General features: G+C 45.1%; 1 protein-coding gene across 2 annotated transcripts in view; it reads right to left on the minus strand.

Annotated features, from left to right (window-relative positions):
* Arhgap26 (Rho GTPase activating protein 26) overlaps positions 1-22,976 on the minus strand; it is a 386,554-nt gene that overhangs the window by 121,635 nt on the left and 241,943 nt on the right. For both annotated transcript variants that reach the window (XM_032885465.1, XM_032885464.1), the window contains exons 15-17: positions 18,481-18,568; positions 16,637-16,695; positions 15,059-15,164 (exon numbers count right to left, since the gene is read on the minus strand). In XM_032885465.1, coding sequence (XP_032741356.1) covers positions 15,059-15,164; positions 16,637-16,695; positions 18,481-18,568 — 253 coding nt within the window. The remainder of the gene's footprint in view (positions 1-15,058; positions 15,165-16,636; positions 16,696-18,480; positions 18,569-22,976) is intronic.

A 22,976-nucleotide genomic window follows, 5' to 3' on the forward strand; every position in this document is an offset into this window, starting at 1 on the left:
TAAACCCTTTCCTTTGTAAGTTACCTTGTCCATATGTTTTATCAAGGCAACAGGACAATAACTAGTACAATCGGTGTTTATTATTTTGAATTATCTTTTGATATTTTAAAACTGATTTGTGTGTGTCCACTTAGAGATATCTGGTAAGACTGAGACAGAGACAGAGACACAGAGAGAATTTCCAAAACTGGTATCAAAGTGTTCTGCCTTTTTAGCCTATGTTCTTCATCCCATTTTATCTTTTAAGGTAAGTGCTTTCATTCCTACAAATGCCTTGTGAGTAGGCCAGCATTATTTATCCATTACCACATTAATAGGACGTGGAGTTGTTTCCTTCTTGTCTGAACAACACTGTACACACCCTCTCACACATGTGAGATCTGGCAAGATGACCAATAGCAGAATTGCAAAGGTGCAGCGCTTATGCAGTTCTCAATACTCGCAATTTATTCCCACAATGAATCAGTCACTGAGCGCAGTGATGACCAGACAGAAGAGGGGGGAAGATTGGGGTGATGGACAGACAGAAGAGGGGGGAAGATTGGGGTGATGGACAGACAGAAGAGGGGCGAAGATTGGGGTGATGGACAGACAGAAGAGGGGGGGGAAGATTGGGGGATGGACAGACAGAAGAGGGGGGAAGATTGGGGTGATGGACAGACAGGAGGGGGGGGAAGACTGGGGTGATGGACAGACAGAAGAGGGGGAAGATTGGGGTGATGGACAGACAGAAGAGGGGGGAAGATTGGGGTGATGGACAGACAGAAGAGGGGGGAAGATGGGGGTGATGGACAGACAGGAGGGGGGGGAAGATTGGGGTGATGGACAGACAGGAGGGGGGGGAAGATTGGGGTGATGGACAGACAGGAGGGGGGGGAAGATTGGGGGATGGACAGACAGGAGGGGGGGGAAGATTGGGGTGATGGACAGACAGAAGAGGGGGAAGATTGGGGTGATGGACAGACAGGAGGGGGGGGAAGATTGGGGTGATGGACAGACAGGAGGGGGGGGAAGATTGGGGTGATGGACAGACAGGAGGGGGGGGAAGATTGGGGTGATGGACAGACAGGGGGGGAAGATTGGGGTGATGGACAGACAGGAGGGGGGGGAAGATTGGGGTGATGGACAGACAGAAGAGGGGGAAGAATGGGGTGATTGACAAACAGGAGGGGGGGGAAGATTGGGGTGATGGACAGACAGGGGGGGGGAAGATTGGGGTGATGGACAGACAGAAGAGGGGGAAGATTGGGGTGATGGACAGACAGAAGAGGGGGGAAGATTGGGGTGATGGACAGACAGGGGGGGGAAGATTGGGGTGATGGACAGACAGAAGAGGGGGGAGATTGGGGGGATGGACAGACAGGAGGGGGGGGAAGAATGGGGTGATGGACAGACAGAAGAGGGGAAGATTGGGGGATGGACAGACAGAAGAGGGGGAAGGATGGACAGACAGGGGGGGGGAAGATTGGGGTGATGGACAGACAGAAGAGGGGGAAGATTGGGGTGATGGACAGACAGGAGGGGGGAAGATTGGGGTGATGGACAGACAGAAGAGGGGGGAAGATTGGGGTGATGGACAGACAGGAGAGGGGGGAAGATTGGGGTGATGGACAGACAGGAGGGGGGGGAAGATTGGGGGGATGGACAGACAGAAGAGGGGGAAGATTGGGGGATGGACAGACAGGAGGGGGGAAGATTGGGGTGATGGACAGACAGAAGAGGGGAAGATTGGGGTGATGGACAGACAGAAGAGGGGGAAGATTGGGGTGATGGACAGACAGAAGAGGGGGGGAGATTGGGGTGATGGACAGACAGAAGAGGGGGGAAGATTGGGGTGATGGACAGACAGAAGAGGGGGAAGATTGGGGTGATGGACAGACAGAAGAGGGGGAAGATTGGGGTGATGGACAGACAGAAGAGGGGGGAAGATTGGGGTGATGGACAGACAGAAGAGGGGGAAGATTGGGGTGATGGACAGACAGGAGGGGGGAAGATTGGGGTGATGGACAGACAGAAGAGGGGGAAGATTGGGGTGATGGACAGACAGAAGAGGGAGAAAACTGAGAATCCAGAAGAATTCCTTCACATTATGTGAAAAAATGTTAGACCCTTCTGAGTATTTCAAGGACATACAGACAATTTCTGAGAAGAGGAAATAGTTAAAAGGTAAATCCAATAACAAGGTTCGAATGTGTGTGTTGGTCACTGTTATCCTTCGCAGCAGCCTCCAGACTTCAATATAAATCAAATCAAATGGGAGGTCCTTAAAATCGGAAAGCTCTGCTTGTCACATTGTGACTGAGGGACTTTAATGGGCCTACTGAGTTCCTCCTCAGACACACACACACACACACACACACACCTAGTTTGGTCAATGTAAAATAACCAAGATATATTTTACAATGCTTATTAACATAGTGAATATAAAATGTTGACCTGCTAACACAACAGTTGTTATGTACACATGACTATCTCTAGTAGCATGGCCAATGTTAAACTAACCAAGATGTATCTTTAAAAGCCATCAAAACAAATTCAAGTGGTTAAATTTCAAGCTAGGAGTCTACTATCTCATGTCATAAGTAGATTAAGGACTCTTCAGGGGGAAAAAAACTTCATATTTTGATGATCATGAATTCTAATCAGAACATACAATGCTTGTTTACATAGCTCTGTAAAATGTTAGCCCTCTAACTGAACAGTAATTGTTATGTACTTTTGAAATGTTAAAGGAATTCTTGCTAAGATTATGACAACTCTTGTTCTAAGTAATAATTAGAGCAAGTCTAATGCTATAATTAAAGTAACGAAGAGGAAAAATATAGCCTTAGCCGCCACTGTGTGGTCTTTGCTTCTGGCCTTCCCGAGTAGAGTTGGGCTCTCTACCTTAGCTCTTACACCACCATGTACCTCACACCTAGGCCCTGGTATCCAGCACTACAGCGCAGTTTATCTGTGGACAGACTCTGGTTCCCCTCTGATATCAGACCCTGTCTCTGATAGGGAGGTCCTGTGCTAATCTTTGGGGACCTGTGTAACATAGTATGTCTGGAAGCAGTGAGTCAACCAGTCAGTCAAAGCGCTGATAAACAAGTCAGCCTTTCTGGATGGGTGTTAGCAACAAGACAACCAGTTAAAAATAAACTAACAGCATTGGAAATAGGAACTACAGAACTGGAAATAGGTCCTGCAGGCTGTATGTCTTCTATTACAATAGTCTAACCCATCACTGTAGTGTATGGATGCCACAGACAATATGGAAGCTAAAGAGCGAGGCTGTTGTCTGGTAAAACTCTATAAACACTAACATTTAAATTTCCTACGATTTTCATGTATCATAAAATATTGTTCTCCTCTAGATTTTAAATTATTATAAATAAAATTAACTATTCTTAGCTTATAATTCATACCAACACAAGCAGCAGAGGGGCTCCAACCCCTGCTCTAGCAGATCTGACAGAGAAGTCAATAGGAAGAAAAGCAAAGGACTCATTAGCCTGCATAGGTCAAGAGGAGGAGTCTAGGATGGATGGGAAGTAAGCAGAACTGTTAGTGCCTATCGTCGGGACCAGAGAGATGGCAATAAAGAGCATGGTTTTACTGGCAGTTTACGTTAACTTAGAACTAGCTACACAAATTAATTATATTATATAAACATATTAACTAATGGCTAAAGAAGTAAGAAAAATAACCTGGCATCATTAACAGATGGGGTAACACTAACTGAGATAAATCAAGCAGGCAAACAGAGGGCAAAAATTCCTAAGTCACAGGTTTCCCATTTCTAGCACTGCTGAGCGCCCAGTCCACTCTCTGGCAGAGGTATAGACAAAGGACAGGGGAAAAGACAGACAAAGGGATTCTGTCTGAGAACAACCAAAGATTGATGTCCTGTCCCTGTCTCACCCAGTCCCACTGCATGAAGCTATAGATACCTCCCAAGTTCAAAGGGGTCAGAGTCTGCTCCTCTCATTGAAAATAATTACAACTGTTTAAATAGCGCACATGGTTATTATATTAAAAAATCCAAAATAAAGAAGCCAAGAGAACCCAAGTTCTCTTGAATACAGTGTGTGTGTGTGTGTTTGTGATATAAGTAAATTTTTTAAGTTAAAAGAGCCTTCTAATTTTATTGCTGAAGAAACTAAAGATGCATAAATTATCTCAAAACTGTGCATAAAATGAGTTTGAAAAGAAACAGGAGGAGAAAGCTGGTCAGGCCAAGCTTTCTCTATTGTCGCCAAACAGAAACAAATACTTAGCAACTTGCCCTGGCCTCAGCAAATGCTACAATAGACTAATACAAGTGAATCAGAAGGCCAAGACTTCCTCTCCACCTAGCTCTGGCCACACCTCCTTCATCAGAGATTATCTGAGTCATCAGACACCCGGGACAACACAGTGGGCTGGCAAACATAAGAAATTCGGAGAAGAAAGGTATTGCAAAGTCAGCTCTCCAACGGGTGACCCCTGATACTTACCCCGGATACTTTTTATTCTTCCTTTCATTTTTATTCAACAAATGATCACAAAGTACCTAATTTTATGGGCAAAGCATTGTGTAGATGTCAGGGATACAGAACGGACAGACACTATCAACTCACAAAGCTCACAGCTCAGGAGAAGTTGGCAATAATAAATAACCAAGTAAGTTACATACAGAGTGTATTTGATGATGACACATGCTGTGGGGGGAAACCTAAGTAAAGTAGGTGGGTGGGGGATGCTGGGACAGAAGGCTGCAATTCTCTGACCAACTGAGGAAGTCATTTAAAGATGGGGACAGACGTAAGGGAAGGGGGAACTAAAGGGTTATATCCCAGACACTGCAACCAAGACTAGGAAACAGCAGCAGTGGAGAAAAGCATAAGCAAGAAAAGTTCCTGAAGCCTCTTGGGGGTCAGGGGAGCTTTTCAGGGCAGAAAGAGTGAGAAAGAAGGAAAGTTTGAAGGCGATTCAGCTATGCAAAGTGATGGCAACGCTTTACACGGTACTTCCCTGGAGTCCGGGGTAGGAAAGCCTGCGTAAGTTCAAGAAGAATGAACAGCAAGATGGGATCTGTGAGCAGCGAGCACAGACAACTACTTGAGAAGCTCCAAAAACATGGAGAAGTGTGATGCTGTCTACAGGGAGTGGGCCTGGGGAAGCTCTTTCAAGTTCTTGTTTTCTTAGTTTTGGAAGAAACTGAGTAAATCCCATGTATATGTGCCAATGTGAAAACTTCAAGGACGGGAGGAAGAGAATGTTAGAGGGTGAGAGTGGCAGACACAGCCACAGGGTGAGAGTGGCTGCCTTTAGGAGGGAACACAGCGGGGCTGGCACAAACGCAGGCATAGGTGCTAATCTGGTGGCAGAAACCTGGGGAAGTTCTGAGTGAATCTACTTCTTCTGTCAAATGGGAAGTAAAATCTGAGATAATCCTTGGAAAGGAAGAGGCAGTGGCTGAAGAAAACGCAGAGTGGTGCCAGTTAGCCCACGGAACCTCAAGAGCGCTTTGCAATACCTCATGGTTCAACTCTGCTTCAATTCTGTTGCTGCCCCAGAAACCTCCCAATAGCCTTCCTTTTTTACTCATAGTTTAAATGTCTCAAAGCTAACTTTTGTTGCTTACAACCAAAACAACTCTAACATGCCACCTCTGTGTTGAGGCCTAGGACGTTCTAGTTCCTCAATGAAAGCCCGACTTTAACAAAGTTGGACCCGATTGTGTGTGCCTTCAAGGATACAGGAAGACCTTGCAGTATATTGGCAAGACAAATTACTTTGGGTTCCTTTCCCACCCGTTGAGTAGGATGAGGAAAACAGGCTTATATCTTTCTTCCAGGATTGGATACACAAGATCAGGATGCTGCACCGCCCAAAGAAAACTGTCCTGTGCAAAGCAAAGCAGGGCGGTCTACAGTGTCTTAGCCTTTCTTCTCACCTTTTATGAGTTGAACTGGAAAAAGGACTAAGTATCTACTAAGGGAGAAGAAGCTGCATGTGTGTATGCACAGTCTTCCTTGCAAATACACGGAAATTTCAGTGACTTAAAAAGACTGTGCTTGGGGCTAGGCTGGGCAGCAGAGAGGATGCACTGCACCCAACAGCAATGTTTAACACAGGATTCTCTCTGACAGGGCAGTGAAAGTGAATCACAAAGAAAGTCAGTCGCCCACAGACACGGACCTTTCCAATACCACAGAGAAGGGTGGAAATTTCCAGACTGAGATGAGTCTTTGTGATAGAATGTGTCCCCCTTCAGGAAATTAAGAATTATTAAGCTGCAGTAAACACAGCTGCTTCTGAGATGAAATCAGCTTTGTGACACCAGGAGCACGAGGCGGGAGGGGCGAGTGAGTGAGAGCCGTCATGGAAATCGGGCTCTGCTCAGCCAGCTCTGATGAACAGGTGCTTGGCTCCCTGGCACTGAATCCTGGAGGCCCTGAATCTTCACAGAGAAGTGTGAGGTCTGGTGCAAGGTGGGACCTGAAACCAGATATAACAGCTTTCTCCCAGCTGGCACTGTGCTAGCTCTTCTTTCTCTAGGAAGAGGGAGATGCTCAGCCCTCTGGCCCAATACGTACCAGGGAGCAAGAGAGAAGAGGGAGAGCAGAGCATATACACACGAAGTCTTGGGCAGGAGGAGCCCTGTGTGCTGCGTTCAGCAGCAAGCCCCAAAGTCTCCCCTGTAATGTAACTGTGAAGAAAGCTCTGTCAGTCAGTAACAGTAGCCCAACTGGCTTGAGTTTAAGGGCTTCAGTAACCGTCCCATCTTCCTGCCGTCTCCCCACTTCTCAGATGCAAGGAGCTGACATCTGCAGCAGACGTTCCATGCGTTCATCACAGTTTTATGCACATTTAATTTAACCCTCACAACTCCAGGACAGCAGGTGCTATTATCGTTTTACTTTCGTTTTCCCATCAAGAAAAAACTAGTTTACTAGAAGGTTCTCAGACAGAATAAAGTAGACACAGTAGGAGTTAAGCAGCCAATGTCTGTCCAAGCTCTTGGGCCTTTTTCAAATGAGGCTGTGTACTGTCTGCGCCTTGGGCTCACTCCCCCACCCACTGCCATTGCCTTCAGGCTTCCCCACTGGAGTGCTTTAACCTGGTTTCAGTGCTGTGTGTATGCTGACTGACATTTTAATGTGTGCTTCTCTGAGTTGGCTGTTAGAGTTTACGAAGGTCTGGAACTATGATTGGGAAACTATAATATCAGGCTACAACTGCCCAACATGAGTTAGAGGCTGTTCTGGCTTAAATGTTTATGATACAACGAAAGGCCATATGGAGCTAGGGATATAGCTCAAGGGTTAAACACTTGCCTAGCATATATGAAGTCCTAGGGTCCACCCCTAACTCCACCATATATTCATTCATACACACAGAAGTGTTGGGGGCAGCCATTGGTTTCTGCAAGGTTATGGGAGAAAACAGATCCAAATCAGGTCTTCTGGCTCCAGTATGCTCTCAGTGCCCAGAGATGAACTCCAAATTCCTACAAGTCTGCCTTACCACATATAAACCACAACTACTTGAAGAATTGGTGAGAAACCACTCCATGTAAATGAGAAAAAGAAAAGTATTTTATGTGGTAGGGACAGAGCTCAGATGTAGTTCAGTTGGTAGCATGCTTACTTACCATTCACAGTGCCCTCGGTTTGATCACAGTAAACCTAATATAATGACGCACACCAGTAATCTCAGCACCCGAGAGGTGGAAACAGTAGGATTGGGAGTTCAAGGTCATCTTTGGCAGCATAGAAAGTTTGAGGCCAGCCTGGGTTCCACAAGGCACTGTCTCAATGTGCACTCACTGCTCCCTCAAAAAGAGCTCAAGGTCATTCTCAGGTGCCCAGGAACCTGGAGACCAAGCTGGGAAGACAAACCTAGCTAAGCAGGCAAGCAAGGCTCGGGAGAACTCGGCCTGTGGTGCACAGCACGCTGGTGCTCGGCCGGAGAAGCCTGCAGCTCCCCAAGGGCACTTCATCACTGCTCCCAGGGCCGGTGCACAGCTCCGGGCTCTGCTGCACCTGGCAATGGAGGAGCTAAGGCAGCAGGTCGTCACTATTCTTGCTTTTACAATACTACCAGCAGAAGACAGTGGCAGGAACTAAGAAGGAAAGAGAGGGGACCCTTTCCAAAATGTGAGAGGAGAACTCCGAGGCTGGCTCCTTGAGTTATAAAAAGATAAATTATAAAACAGGAAAGTCACTGAGAAATAAATCCAAACGTGAGCCGAAGAACTAAAAATCAATGAGGAAGGTGAATTCCTAAAAAGTTTGATTTTGTAAGGCTGTGTGTGTGTGTGTGTGTGTGTGTGTGTGTGTGTGTGTGTGTACCTGTCTCTTTCTTTTACTCTAATCCTGAAGGCCATAGACCATGAAGCTCTTGGGCTGCTGGTTTGACAAGTGGGCTAACTAAAGATTGACCTATGATTACTCCTGCCCTTCCGTTGATTTAAAGTGATAGCTGTCTGTTTGCTTTAAAATATGTGGCTGTCCTCTCTGCTGTGTCCCTTTGAACAGGTTTTCCTTTGGCTCTACCAAAAATAGCTGAGAGGGTCTTTTGAGAATTATTAGTCTTAAAATAAACAAAACAGAACAGAACAATGTCTCCCCGCCCTGGAAAGATGAAAACGAAACCTGTTGCAAACGGTATCACTTGGCTCTTGCAGCAACCTCTAACCTACCATAAAAATCAGGCCATTCTTGAGAAAAGAATAAAAGAGGCGGTCAGGGCAGCAATTCTCCTAGCCCATCCCCAAAGTCTCTTTGAAGATAAGCAGGCTGGTAATAAGCCTAACACCTGCATCATGACGAGGCAGTGATAGGCATAAGAACTGGGCCAGGCACAAGAGACCGCGGAGGACCATGGGAAACTGGAGACGCGCACCCTGGCGGATAGTGTGGCTTCTCCTCAGCTCTAGCCAACTGCTAACAGAGACGTTGGAATTTTTCCAGAAAAGTTACCCCCTTTAAAAGTGCCTGAAACCTGTTCGAACTTTTCAACCAGCAATGTACCATGGGACAGAACACATGTGGGCTGCTCCAGCTAGCGGCTGGTTTGCAACGTATAGGGAAGAGAGGATGACAAGGGAGTTGGACTGTATGCTCACACACACACTCCCCCGGAAGCTTCTGATCTAATAGGATTGAGAGACAGTCAGCAAACTGTGCCGAGGGCAGAAAGTGATACCCATAAAAGGGGAACAGAGAAGATAATGGGAGCTCAGGAACGTGAGAGGCGCTTGAAGCAGGAAGGAATCTTGCAGACTGAAGCATGTGATGATCTGGGCTGAAGCTGAATGAGGTAGCTTTGAGCAGGCAGAGGGTGGCCGTTCCCGAAGAGAGGAAACGACTGGCAAAGGGAAAAGATGGGGCAGGGAAGATGCTTGAGAAATGACCAACCAGTATCCCATAGTGCCATCTACAACGCAGCCCTATCCCATAGTGCCATCTACAACGCAGCCCTATCCCACAGTGCCATCTACAACGCAGCCCTATCCCACAGTGCCATCTACAATGCAGCCCTATCCCATAGGGCCATCTACAATGCAGCCCGTAATAGAGAGGCCAGGGTGATTACAGAGACAAAGACTGGGAGGGCGGCGACGTCCAAAGGGGCTGAACACTGTATGAAGCATTTTATAGAATGACAATGGAGAAACTGCTTTTGGAGTTTTTATCATTTTGTTTTTATGCGGGTGAGTCAGTCATATGTTGGAACACAGTGTGTTTCGAGTTCTTTACCTGCAGGGGCTGTACTCTGTGGACTAGAGGGGAAGCAGCTGGTACAACCAGGGAAGGGCCTTTGCAAGAAGCCTGGGAAAGACAGGCAGTCTGGGGAGTTAGTGATGAAAACAGAATTATGTGGATTTATAAAATAGAAACTAACTGGGCTGGGTGATGCATGCTGGCAAAGCTAGCACTTTTGAGGCTGAGGCAGAGGACTGAGAGTGTGAAGCCAGCTTGGAACTAGCAGCCAGAATATGGCCCCATGTGATATCAAGCCAGAACCACCAGTGGCCCAGCAGCCATGCATTCCCACAATGGCAGCAGTAGAGTGTCTAGCGGCTACCAGAGAGAACACAGGTTTGGGAAACGGGGTACACAGCTAATGGACAGCAGCCTGAGAAACTGTAGGAGCCTCCATCTCTGACAGCAATTGTATCAGAAACATTAAGTGCACTGAGCGCGAGTGTAAATTCTCACTGCTATTTGTTCTACAGCACCACTGGCAGAGAAGAAAGCACTAGCATTCCTCACGCAGTCAATACCTCGTTCTGACTTTTATCTTTGGAGCCTGGGATGGAGAGAGCACAGTAGAGTTATGTGGGAGACATGTGCCAGTGTGTGTAGAAGTACCCACCTCCTTTATTGCTGACCCTCTAAGAATATCATGGAAGGCTATTTAACCATTAGGTGCTACTCTTTTTGGAGCCAAGGCCTACCTTGCCTTGTAACCACAACATTTCTACATAAGCTCAATGCACTGATTCTAGATCCTAAAAGAAACTTGGATGTTCCCTTCTTGATTTGAAGGATGCAAGGACTCAGGCTTCAGTCATAGGATTGAGAAAAAAAAAAAATCAAAGGCACCAGATCCTTAAAAACGTCTGCCAAAAAGAAAGTCTTTCTTACTTCCATGCCAAGTGTTTGTGTTTGCCCCGCAATTTCTTTTCATGATCCCTGTAATTGTTAGACTGTTGTCCTTTCAGAAAGTTACAACATGATAGATGGTCAAAATAAACATCAGATAATAGAGGGACGAAAATAACCAGGAATTGGGGGAGGGGCATAAGCACAAAGTTGTATTTGCCTTCTTTATTAGTCTTTAACCCCCAAATCTCATAATTTGATATACATAAGCCAAAACCACAGAAGTTGGCCATTTGGTCCCATGTGTCCAGATGAATCATCACACCACAGGAAGATCTCTAGTGAACCTAACATCTGCTCACTATTACTTCACTAAGGCTCCTAGGAGCAGACACTACGAGCTGCCTACATGAGGCTGCCTACAGAAAGCTCCTATTCTGTTTTTCATTCTAGTTAGTGTCTGCTTCCCTCGGTAGTTCGGGTAAATCCTGTCTGTTGTAACCTCCTCATGAAGATTCCCCTCTTGCTCATAATTGTTTTGGACCAAGGGGACCAGGAAATGTGTTGGCAAGTCTGTGGAGAACATCTTGGGGAGCATCATTGTAACTCCTGAAGTGGCTCAAGAAGAAACAAGGTTTCTTCTATCTCTGCCAAGCACTGACGACACAAGGTAACATCTTATGGCCTCTAGAGGAGGCTGGCTGAGCTGGAAATAACCTGGGTCCTTCAGAAGCCACAAATTAACCAGCTCCTAGGGTTGAGTCTTTGTAAGGACTCCTTTATTAAGCCATTTTGAATTAGGAGTTCTCTTAATTGATGCTCAAAACATCCTAAACAATGTCAGATCGCCTAAACCACACTTGGGAAACTATCAAAAACATAACAATAAGATTTATTTCTTAGGAAGTGTTTTGGGAAAACCAGCTCTGAAAAGGTTATTTTTTAATACTGACCCTGATATATAGAGAGTGCTGTGAAATCCTCCTACAGAGTGCAGACACTGTAATAAAGTTAAGGATGAGCCACTGTGAATGATATGTGTGGGGATAGCCAACATACTTGGAACCATCAAATATGTAAACATTAGGAAACTATGGTGAAGTCTGTCCTTATTACTCATCCCCTGTTTTTTTATTCCACAATTATAAGATCAGGAATTTTCTTTCTTGTTTCTGTTTTGAACCATACCTGCCCCCATGCCTACCTAGTGAAGACACAGAAAATCTCAATCTCTCTCCCTTTCTCTCTCTCTCTCTCTCTCTCTCTCTCTCTCTCTCTCTCTCTCTTTCTCTCTCTCTCTGCCTGTCTTTCTCTCTCTCTCTGCCTGTCTTTCTCTCTCTCTCTCTGCCTGTCTTTCTCTCTCTCTGTCTGTCTGTCTGTCTCTCTGTCTCTCTCTCTCTCTCTCTCTCTCTCTCACACACACACACACACACACACACATACACACACACACACACACACAGAAAACCGAGACATAAGGAAGCAGAACTAAAGAGATCCAAAGCTAGCTGGACATGACTTCCTTTATAATGAAAATGTTTTGTGGGCTATGTGCTATTGTAAAATAAATTTGTGTGCTTAGAGGTCCAAATCTGACCAAATTTTAATACCAAATCTGGAAAAAACAAGACAAGATTTTTAAAAGACTGATTTAATAATAGCAATGGTATCTTTTGTATTTGAAGAGTCAGTTTTCTTCTTCCATCATTAATGTACTTCAAAATTCCGACTCATAATCCTTTTTAATATCATCTCCCTTTCCTCACAATGTTTTATGTATGGCCTCTCCTGCTTCAGGCCAGTGGGTCTCAAAGGCCGTTTGTGTCTTATGTCTTATCTACCTGGAATACAACCCAGAAGTGCAGCAGCTGCTAGAAGGGTCTCAGTGTGGCCCAGAAGTGCCAGCCTGAGCAAGCATCTGCGGTGACTGCAGGCGCATATGCAGGCGAGTGACTCCAGATTGCACACTGATCCCAAGGCACAGATAGAAAACATCTAATTATCATAGTAGATTTAAGCTGGATCAACACAGACATGCGCATGGTTGCCTGTAATTTTGATGTTCCCCCTGAGGTCTGGAACAGACCCAAGCTCTCCATGACTTGGATACATTTTAGTAATCATTTTGCTTTAGAGGTCAGGAGTTTTAACGTTTCCCCTAAAAGCCTCTGCCAATTCCCCAGATGTACTTTTTCTTGAGATTAAATATAAAATTCCTAGAAATTTTATATAAATATAAAACTTTATAAAATATAAAACAAACAGCTATCATACATATTGCCTGACTTTGTACCAAAGGCTGAGATCTACAGGCAGAAGAGTAGGTAAGGAGAGAAGTAAACACTGGGTTTTCCAGCAGTCGGCCCTGAAACCAAAACTTAGGAAGGAAGCTGCCCATTAAGCAAGTGGCCAGGGAACAATAGCCCAGGCCAATCCTAGGCTCAGTCTGAACCTGAGAACACTGGAATTAAACAACGCTGCCCCAGGTTCAGTTTCCCTTACAGCTGGGCTCTAAAATAAGAGCTGCAGTGTAAGTGGAGCTCAGCTCAAGTGTGGTCTGAGAACTCCCCTGAGCGCCACTGAAAACTCGGGCACGTTACATCTGGAAGCAAGTGCTGTGGCCCAAGGGCTGCTTCACCTCAGCAGCTCCAACCCGCAGTAAGGAACAGGAGTGAGGTGACTGGTAGACATCCTGATGCTTAAATGAACAAGGAAATGGCAGAAGGCCAAGGCACCCATCACCAAATTACACAAAGGGCTCCAGATATGAAATAAACAAACCCCGGGGAAGGGTTGGGGGAAACAAAGCAACAGGTCCACACCACGGGTACAACCTGCATGTTCTCCAGCTGTATTATGTCCTGAGTTAGAAAGAGCATGGACTACTGTATTATTGCTTTAACTGTTTTCTTCTTTAAAGAGTCTCAATCCTCGGGGCAATTTACAAATGGGAAAATTTCGATTTGGGTTCTGTTGGATCACCATTGATTTTTGATCCAACTAAGCCCATTCCAATCTCATTGCATGTAAAGAACCAGCTTTCAGTTAGTGTCCAGCCCTTCTCTCTCCCACCTGCTCCCATTTGAAATTAAGAGGCCGCTGCACCCCCTCATATACTCAGCAGAGAGTGCCCCTGGAACCTCCTACTTTAATGTGTGCCTGAAGAATGCAAAGCTCTGTTTGCAATGACAGAAACCAGCTTTCTAGGGTAGCAAATGCTCAACTCTGGGTTGTTTGGAGCAAGCACCGAGTTCATTTCAGAGCACCGGGAACTGCTTTCTGTGCCCCATTACTTTAAGCGAACGTCATGGTGTTCTTTGGACATTCTGGAGGCATTCTCCCTGCAAACTCACGTGTCCTGGACCATGCTTCCTAATTATTTCTGAATATGCAGTCCAGCTATGACATCACAAAAAAGTAATTAATAATGGAAAATTCCTTGGCTCTGCCCTCTTGCTTCTCACCAATGCACAAAACACCCTTGGTTCTTTATAACAGCCTTATAAATCTTTATGGTATATGTATGTGCACCCCACAATGGAAGGTAGCATGAGATGCTTAACAGATGAGGGAAAACTAACCACAACAGTCTCCCGCAGGTGAGCGTCGGCTTGTCCCAAAGGTTTGGTTTAATGGCATGAGCAAAGCACTGGTTAAGGGAAGATTTACAGCACGTCAGTTCAGGGAGGGTGGGGCTTAATGAATGAGTAAAGTCTACATTGACACTCCACCACCACCATCTTAACTATAATGAAGAATACTTAATTTAAGAAAGGTCAGAACACAGCATACACGTAATGACTAACACCAATTCCTCAAGGTCATTCGGAAATGGGTGAGGCAACAGAAAACACTAAAATTAAAAAGCATCACAATGCTGTTAAAACTTCTAGCACAAAAACTAGGCCCTTATTCAACACTTTGGTGATGTTGCAGGTCAAGAGGAGATTTGCCAAAAATAAGTCCCTTGTTCTCTAGGCTTTTTCAAAGGCTTTAATAAGGTAAGCTTAAATATCAATGGCCTAATAGATGAAGACAAGATCCATACTTGGTGAATGAGGAACCGAAGAAGTGGGTAAAGCTGTGGCTTGTCCGTGGTTTAAGAACAGACACTTCTGGAACCAAGGCATTCTTGCTCTAAATCGAAGTTCTATAACCACACAACATATCACTTTTCCTCAGACAACAAAAGAAGATCTAAACCCTGAAAACTTCACGGTAACCAGGAATAATGGCTGACATAGTCTGGATTGGAGAGTCCCCCTGCAACCTCTGGTGAGCTGCACTGTGGCCTTCTGCAGGTTCCTTGGCAAAGGCCGCTTGGCACGAAACGTGTTCTCTACAGTCACCACTGCACGAACTTGTTTCCTGAGCCTCCAGCCTACCTGACGTCACAGTGGGAGACACACACTGACTTCCTGTGGGGGTCAGAACTCTCCTGGGTCAGGAGAGAGTTGTAGTGGGGGGGAACCTACTTTGCCAGGTGGTTCATGAGCAGCTGCAACATCTGCCGATTCTTCTCTGGGAGCCGATGAACAAGGCTATGGATCTCAGAGACGCGAGTCTCTTGGTTTTCCAGCTCTGTGAAAAAGAGGGGTACCATTTTATTGGAGTCACAGCTAAGTTACTGGACAAGACCAAGGGGGAACTAAAGCCTTGGCAGTAACATAGGGAGGATGTTCTTGAGGATTCACCACCCTGCCTCGCATGCGTGCTTAGGACCAGCGTGGCAGGCTCCACAAGGCCTTTCAGTGTGCTTTCTGTACCAGAGTTCATCCAGCTAATGACTGTGATGAAATGGAGCTGGTCAACCACATACCCAGGGAAGGAACAAACATGGGAGCAGCTGGCTCCCTAGAGGGCCAACTTCATTTCAAGGAAAGAAGGAACTTTATGCACTTGTGAAGTGGTAAACAGATCTTATGTGAACATCACCAAGGTCTCAAATTTCAAAATGATGTATCCAGATGCACAAAAAACCACCACCATGCTTAAGTTACAAGTAACACACCAGCTGAGTATGAAGAACACAGTGGCAGATAGAACATTCAAATCTTTCTATCACTCTGTAGCCTGCCACCTTTTGATTCAAATTGGGAAAGTGGCTTTGTTTCTCTGGGAAATAAACTGCTAATACTCACCATATCTATTTATAGAACTGATGTGAAGTTTAACTAGAGAATGGTTGCTATGGGTTAGGAATTTCTCTTGAGAAAGAATCCACATAAACACCATCTTCATTCCTAGCTCTCTCCCGTGCCTTTCTCTTCCTTGTTGGAAAGAACGAGCTCAGGTATATGAGGCTAGCGGAACATTGGGTTCTAAAAAATTAGGCCAATAGTAGTTACCAGGGTAAACAAACCCTAAAGGCTAAAAGTATCCAGGGAGAGGCACAAACTATGGGCATCATAATACCAAGAGCAGTCCTGCCAGGTTTAAATCTGATAGAGAACCTAACTGCCCATTGCTGCTGGTCTGCCCGACGTAGACAGATTCCAATAGACTTAGGGCAGCTTGAACCTAATCCCTATGTGTTTCAATAGCAGTAATGTGAACTAGGACTGAGATGATATAGACAAAGAATGATCAGAAGCTGTAAATGGAAGACATGGTGGAAAAGGATTGTGACGTTACACAAAGGGTGCCATACTCAAAGAAACACTTCTGCTGCAATGTCTAACTCATTTTGTGGAATGTTACTTTAAGGATGGAAAAATAGCTCCAAGAAGTTACAACTCCAATTATCAAAACTAGAAAGGCAAAATCGCTTTCCTGTCTCATCTCACTTTCCTTCTGCTCCCTTCCCTTCCAACCAAGAAAACCAGCTCTTAAGTTGTTTTCTTCCGCCGGGAAGTGGCAGTGTTAGTAAGGCCCCTGGCGGTCTTGCTTCCACTTCGTTTTCAGTCTGTGACAGAGTCTCGTCGGCTTGTCGGCAGACATTTCATATGCAGACTGTGACAGGCTAGGTAGTATTTATATTGGGATTCTGGGTGTTCCTCGAAATAGAAAAATCTATTCTTTTCTCCTTGAAACTTCAACTAAGAGATGCTTACTTGCAGCCTTGATGAAACTTCTTTGAAACTGGTACATCATGAGCGGTCCTGGAAGCATTCTAGAATAAAAATATACACGCAGACAGGTCAGCTCCGCAGTAAAATGTCCCTCTCAGTGAGCAGCACCCTGAGGACTGCAACACAGCCCAGCACCTTTCAAACACCCAGGGCGAGGAGAAGCAGCAGCTCGGGGTAGCAGTGGGACAGAAAGCACGTGACACTTCACCTGAAACCCTCAGTTTCACAGTTTCCTCACCTCTTCCTCACCTCTTCCTCACTGCCACATCTTGTTATGTCCCGAGGCTGAACTAGAATTCACTATCTTTCTTCCACTCCCCAGATGCTGGGGGTGTGGGCATTTGCACAGCTCTGCCCTTCTCTCTTTTTGAAGCAGATGGCTACAGCTATGTATCAGTCACCAGGCATCGAGAGCTGATAGGCAGAAGTGCAGCACAAACCCCAAGACCTCCCTTTGGCCCGCTAGTCACCCACAAACAAGAGCGCTTTCGGATATGTCGAGAAACAAGCAATTATCTACATAGTACCTACATATCTACACTAGCTGCTTTAGATCCTCGTTTCTTCAGGAGTTTGATGTTGAAATCAGTGCTTCTAGAAACACCATAAAAATGTCCCTAGGTGTTTTGTTTCCAAGAGGTATATTACTTCACAGTATGAGAGGGCTACGGGACATGTACCAGCTGAGTGTGAACCTGATTAAGTACAAATGAGCTTTTCCTGATAATCCAGGTAAGAATCAAACAGACTCTTCATCATCTGTGGCTCCAATTTCATTCTATATCTACCCCAGCTTCCCTAGCTCAGCTCTTAGTCACCCCTTGTGCTGCATTACTTGTTACAATGTCCCAAAGAAAGCTTGCACTACCAACTCCTTTCTGTGGCCTCCTTAGCCTAGCCACATGAGTCCTCGTGAAGTCTGTATAGAGGCTTATTCCATGTACGATTCCAGTTCTCCTCTGCTTGAGGCTATAAGCTATCCTCCCATATGATCTCAGCACGGAATACAGTGTTCCTACTGAGTGTAAGTTATAGGGCTGTGTGTGTGTGTGTGTGTGTGTGTGTGTGTGTGTGTGTGTGTGTGTGTGTTTGTGTATATGTGGTGTGGGGGGGATGTGTGTGTGTGTGTGTGTGTGTGTGTGGTGTGGGGGGGGTTGTGTGTGTGTGTGTGTGTGTGTTTGTGTATATGTGTGTGTGTGGGGGGGATGTGTGTGTGTGTGTGTGTGTGTGTGTGGTACGTGTGTGTGTATTTGTGTGTGTGTGTGTGTGTGTGTGTCAGTAGGTAGTGGTAAGCAGTAGGCCAATAGTCTATATATAGACATATATGTATATATAATAGTTCAAGGTAATATTTCCTTTCTCCTCCCTGAAACAGTAGTTTTCAAATGGCAATTTTTCCACATCTACCCTCTCATTTTTAAGGACCAATATAAGCAATGTATTTTTGTGTGTAAAGCTCAAAACAGTTGCCATAAACCAGGCATTTGATCAAGTCTGCTCAATTGAGTGGCATAGCAGCTCTTGTTTTTATAACAGATCATTCAGGGAAGGCCACGGTTAGGGTATGTCTAAGGCTAATCATCTTAATGCATCTCATTAAGAGCGGGGCTTTCTAAATCACTCACAGCACCATACCTCAGTGACAGCTCATCAACCCTGGGCAATTTACGATCGGCCTGACCTGCTGAACTTAATGCTCTCACACAGAGGCAGTTCCCACATCTCAAACACCCACCCAGCAGCTCTCTGGAGGCTGCAAATAAAACTGCTTTCTTCCTGACCGCATGCTAACTAGGTGGCTTGCTGCTTATAGTGGAAATCCCCACCTCAGGTAGGTCTTCAGAGCACTAGTGACGGTCTTTATCTCCCATTCAGCACAGATGTCAGTTTCTGTCTCAGACGCTGCTTTGGGGTCTAAAATGAAGAAAAGACAATGAACAAAAACCAAGTATGAAGAGTGGTAGTGGCAAACGTTCATACACAAGAGCACTCAGCCTCACCACTAACTAGGAAAATGAAAACTAAAGTTAAGAAAACAAGACATTTATTTTGCATATTGTATCAGGGAAACATTGAAAACCCCAAGTATCTATTGTTAGAAGAATATGGCGAAGGCATTCAGCTCATACGTTCCTAGAGGCAGCTGATATCACTGTGACAGATTGAAGGGGAAATTGACAGTGTGGATCATCTAGAGTCTGGAGATGCTCACTCAGATCCTGCTCACTAGTAATTCCATTTCTCACCATTTTGCTTCAGAGAATAAAACAATGCAAGCATCAAGGCGCAGACCAGGCACATGCAACGCACACTCTTCAGTGGGGAAAGTGAAAGAACGAGACAGCCTAAATGTCTAATCAGAGGAGAGTAGCGAAGTGAATTACAGTACACCTCCCGGATGGAATATCACATTGCCACTTTATAAACTTAACATTACATTACTACTGATGACTTACGACATGGAAAATGCTTGTATTACATAATGATAAGTAAAGAAAAACAGGATTCAAACATTTTTGAGACATAAAAATAGCTGAAAGCAAGCAGTTTCAAATTGTAATAATGGCTGTGTTAAAGTGGTAAGAATTGTGGTTTTTATATTTTCTGAATTGTATATGGTTTAATTCCATTATTTTTATAGTTTTTTTAAACAATTGACTTAACTACAAAGAGTCCTGCCATAATCATACCAACTCCTGAGAACTTCTTCCCCAGCCTCTTCCTGCATGCAACTTTAGGCAAATGTATTTTGAGTAAACACATTACTGACAGAGAAAACTTCACATAGCTGTCCAGAGTCGCGTGCAGACCTGTGAGAATAAATGGCAGAGGACAGCAGAATGAACAGCCTCATGGGCCACTGGGAGTCACTGTCACTGGCAAGATGGGGCAGGTCACATACAAAAGGGACGGGGAGACAGTAGAGCCTTTAGGTGTGTGAAGGCAAAGCCCACCTTTCCACAAGCAGCCTGGAGACCAAGCCGTGCCCAGCCAGCCCAGCTCACATTCCCTTTCTCTTCTGCATAGCACCTCATTCTTCACTGGGATTCTCTCTCTTACTACTCATCTACAGTTGGGAAGTGAGGTCAAGACAGACAGCTCAAAGGTACAACTCAGGGTACTGTGAACCAACTCAGGGATGGCTCAGGGCTGGTCTTATTCTAGTCGTCACAAAGTTCAAGACTTTTCTAGGAGACAAGGTGCCATTTGGTATGACAGATGCCAGAAGATTATGTAAGTGCCAAGTGCCACCATTAAGAACCTTAGCCTATAAAACAAATCCAGAAGAGAAGAAGAAGAAGAGGAGGAGGAGGAAGAGGAGGAGGAAGAGGAGGAGGAGGAGGAGGAGGAAGAGGAGGAGGAAGAGGAGGGGAGGAGAGAGAGAGAGAGAGAGAGAGAGAGAGAGAGAGAGAGAGAGAATATGAGAGAGAGATACTGGATGACAGACTCAGCACTTGAACCTAGGCATTCCATTTCAGTCAAACGAGCCAGCCCTCTGCCTCCCATCACTCCTTGTCTCTTAGAAAACTCCTTACATTCATACATAGTGGCTGGACTGGCTCAGATCTGAATGAATCACAAGCACTCCAGAAAAGTGGTGTGCCTTTACTTGGCTGTCCCTAGTTCATATTCCCCACCTTTTGAAGGAGTAAGAAAAGATACACAGTGACTTAGATCTGGTTTTCCAGTTTGATATTTAAATGACATGTCAGGTAAATAGAGACTGAAACCGGACTAGCTCTTTCTCAATAGTTCCGAGGACTGAACGCCAAGCAAGGGTTTCTGCCTACAGGGCTAAGTGCATTTCCACTGGGAAAGGAGATGAGTCACCAGGCACACTGTTCTGTCTGATGAGAAAGAGCCCACGTTCATGCTAGTGGGATGAGGTCAAATACTCGTGAATGGCTTAAGGATTTAACCTGTAATTCTCAAGAGAGAACACACATTTGCCGCCAGCCCCTCCTATGCAGGCTGTTCCACTGACATATATTTGCAGATGAAGCAGAAAAGGGCTTTAGCTTACAAACTCTGTAGCTCATAAAGGCAGGTCACTTGTGCGATGTTTACACATGACCACAGGCAACTTTCTGGATGCACAAAACAAACCACGAAGAAGCATTTTCATGGAATGATAAATCACATGCAGTCCTCTTATAGCGGATGTCCTTAAAGGTTTAAAAATGTTATTTTCTTAGTGTCCTGATCTCTGAGACATTAATTCTTTTCCTTCTCTGTCATCTGAAGCTTCCTGTTTCCCTCCTGCAGACAGACATGGACAGACTGCTGAAGCCCGAGGCATCCAGGCACTGTGCTTGACGTGACCTTCCCCCACTCTGTCCCCAAGGCGCATGAGCGCTGCTGCACTCTTTGGTTTCTGGATTCAGGACAAACGTTACTGTACATTTTTCTGAGGAATGATCCAACTCCCACCCCAGAGAGGAGAACACGCAAGGACACCAGCGGCAGTTGGCAAGTCTGAGAGCTGTGAACTGCTCCATGAACCGCATTTAGAAAACTAATCATTAGCTTCCACTTTTTTGGGCTCTGTAACCATAGGAATATTGCATAACATGACAGGGAGGAGAGTCGAATTACAGTCCGGCTGGAAGGCTTTTTATAGCGCGGATGAGGCACGGCTCATAACTTGAATGTGTCCATTTTAATTCATTTAATGTCCAAACTAAATTGAACACAACCACCCAGGTTATCTCATTTCCACAAAGACTAGCCTGTTTCTATACCTCCTTCCTTCCTTCCTTCCTTCCTTCCTTCCTTCCTTCCTTCCCTTAAGGGGATGTCCTGGTGGCATCTGGGTATCTCTGTAGAGCTCTGACCTTTCTCCCCACCCTGCCCCCAACCTCTGCAGAACTTAGTGAGATAACATCCACTGAGGGGGCGGCACGGTGTTGAAGAAGGCCTGTGAGTGATGAGGCCTGTCTAGGAACTCTCCCATCTCCACCACAGGAATCCAGAAAACCAGGAGACACAGCCGAAGGAAACTGCTCTTAACAGGAAGCTGCCTTAGACCACACCAAACCAGTTTCTGAGGACCACTTAGTTCACCAAAATTAAGAAACTCAAAGTCACCACCCAAGCTTACATTTTTCCAAAATGACCCAGTTAAATATTTTCTGGTTTGCCTAAGTTAATAAGTATACTTAATTGAAAAAAATCAATGAGGGACTAGGAGGTGGATTAATGGTTAGGGTGCTTGATATGTGAGCAGAAAGACTTGAGTTCGGATCTCCAGCACTTGCATAAAGAGCTAGGCATGAAGGTGTGAGCCTGGCGTCTAATGGGGGAGCAGAGATGAGAGGGTCCCTGGAGTTCGCCGACCAGACAGTCTAGTGGAGTCTGAGCTGCAGGCTCAGCAGAGAGACCTGGCCTCAAAAAGAAGCTGTGAAATGATAGAGGAAGACAGCCAGCATCAACTTCTGCTCTATCCACACACATGCAAGGCATATATACATACACACGTGCAGATACTCGCATGCAGCTGAACACACGCACACACGAGTGCACACACACACACACCAACAACAAGAGAAAAGGAAAACATGTATATACATTGAACAGTAAATCTTTTTTACCATAAAACCAACTTCTACTGCCACTAAAAAATATATATGCATATGTATGTGTAATTGTATATGCATGTGTATGTGTGTGTACACATATATACATATATTCCAGTCTATGCATATACATATGTTTCTTTTTAGAAAACAAATAGTCCTGGGTTTGACCCTCTGTACCACAAAACAGAAATGGAAGCACATAGCACAGGCCATTACATTAGAGCTACTTTCACTTGACAATTTCCTACAAAACTACCCCACATCCACACATGACTATATGGACTCCTAAGTACTTCATGTTACATATACACGACACTATTCTTGACTTCATGTCATCTATTAAAGAAATCGTAGTTGGAACCTTGTTACTGTGATAGACACGGACATAACTGCTGTTTCTTTGGAGACTTATGGAAACCGTTCCCGAAAGCAAACTTTCTGTATCAGAACTCTGTGAGCTTTAAGTTTCTGCAAACACTACTCCGGCTGCTCTCAAGGTTTACAGCTGAGTGGGTACGTCTCATACCCTCGAAACAGCATGCAGTCAGACTATGATCCTTACCAGTCAGAGAGGTTTGCTGGTTTATCCGTTTGTCTCTTTGCTTGTCTTTTAAGTTATGTCAACGTCTGAATTTGCATTTTAACAGGGAGAACCAATGCAGGACACAATTCTGCTTCTGCGTGTGAGTGTTGACCGAATATTACTGAGGCATACTTAACAGTTCTACACCTGTACAGTCCTA

This window comes from Rattus rattus, chromosome 15 (genome assembly GCF_011064425.1).
Source record: "Rattus rattus isolate New Zealand chromosome 15, Rrattus_CSIRO_v1, whole genome shotgun sequence".
Classification (NCBI taxonomy): domain Eukaryota; kingdom Metazoa; phylum Chordata; class Mammalia; order Rodentia; family Muridae; genus Rattus; species Rattus rattus.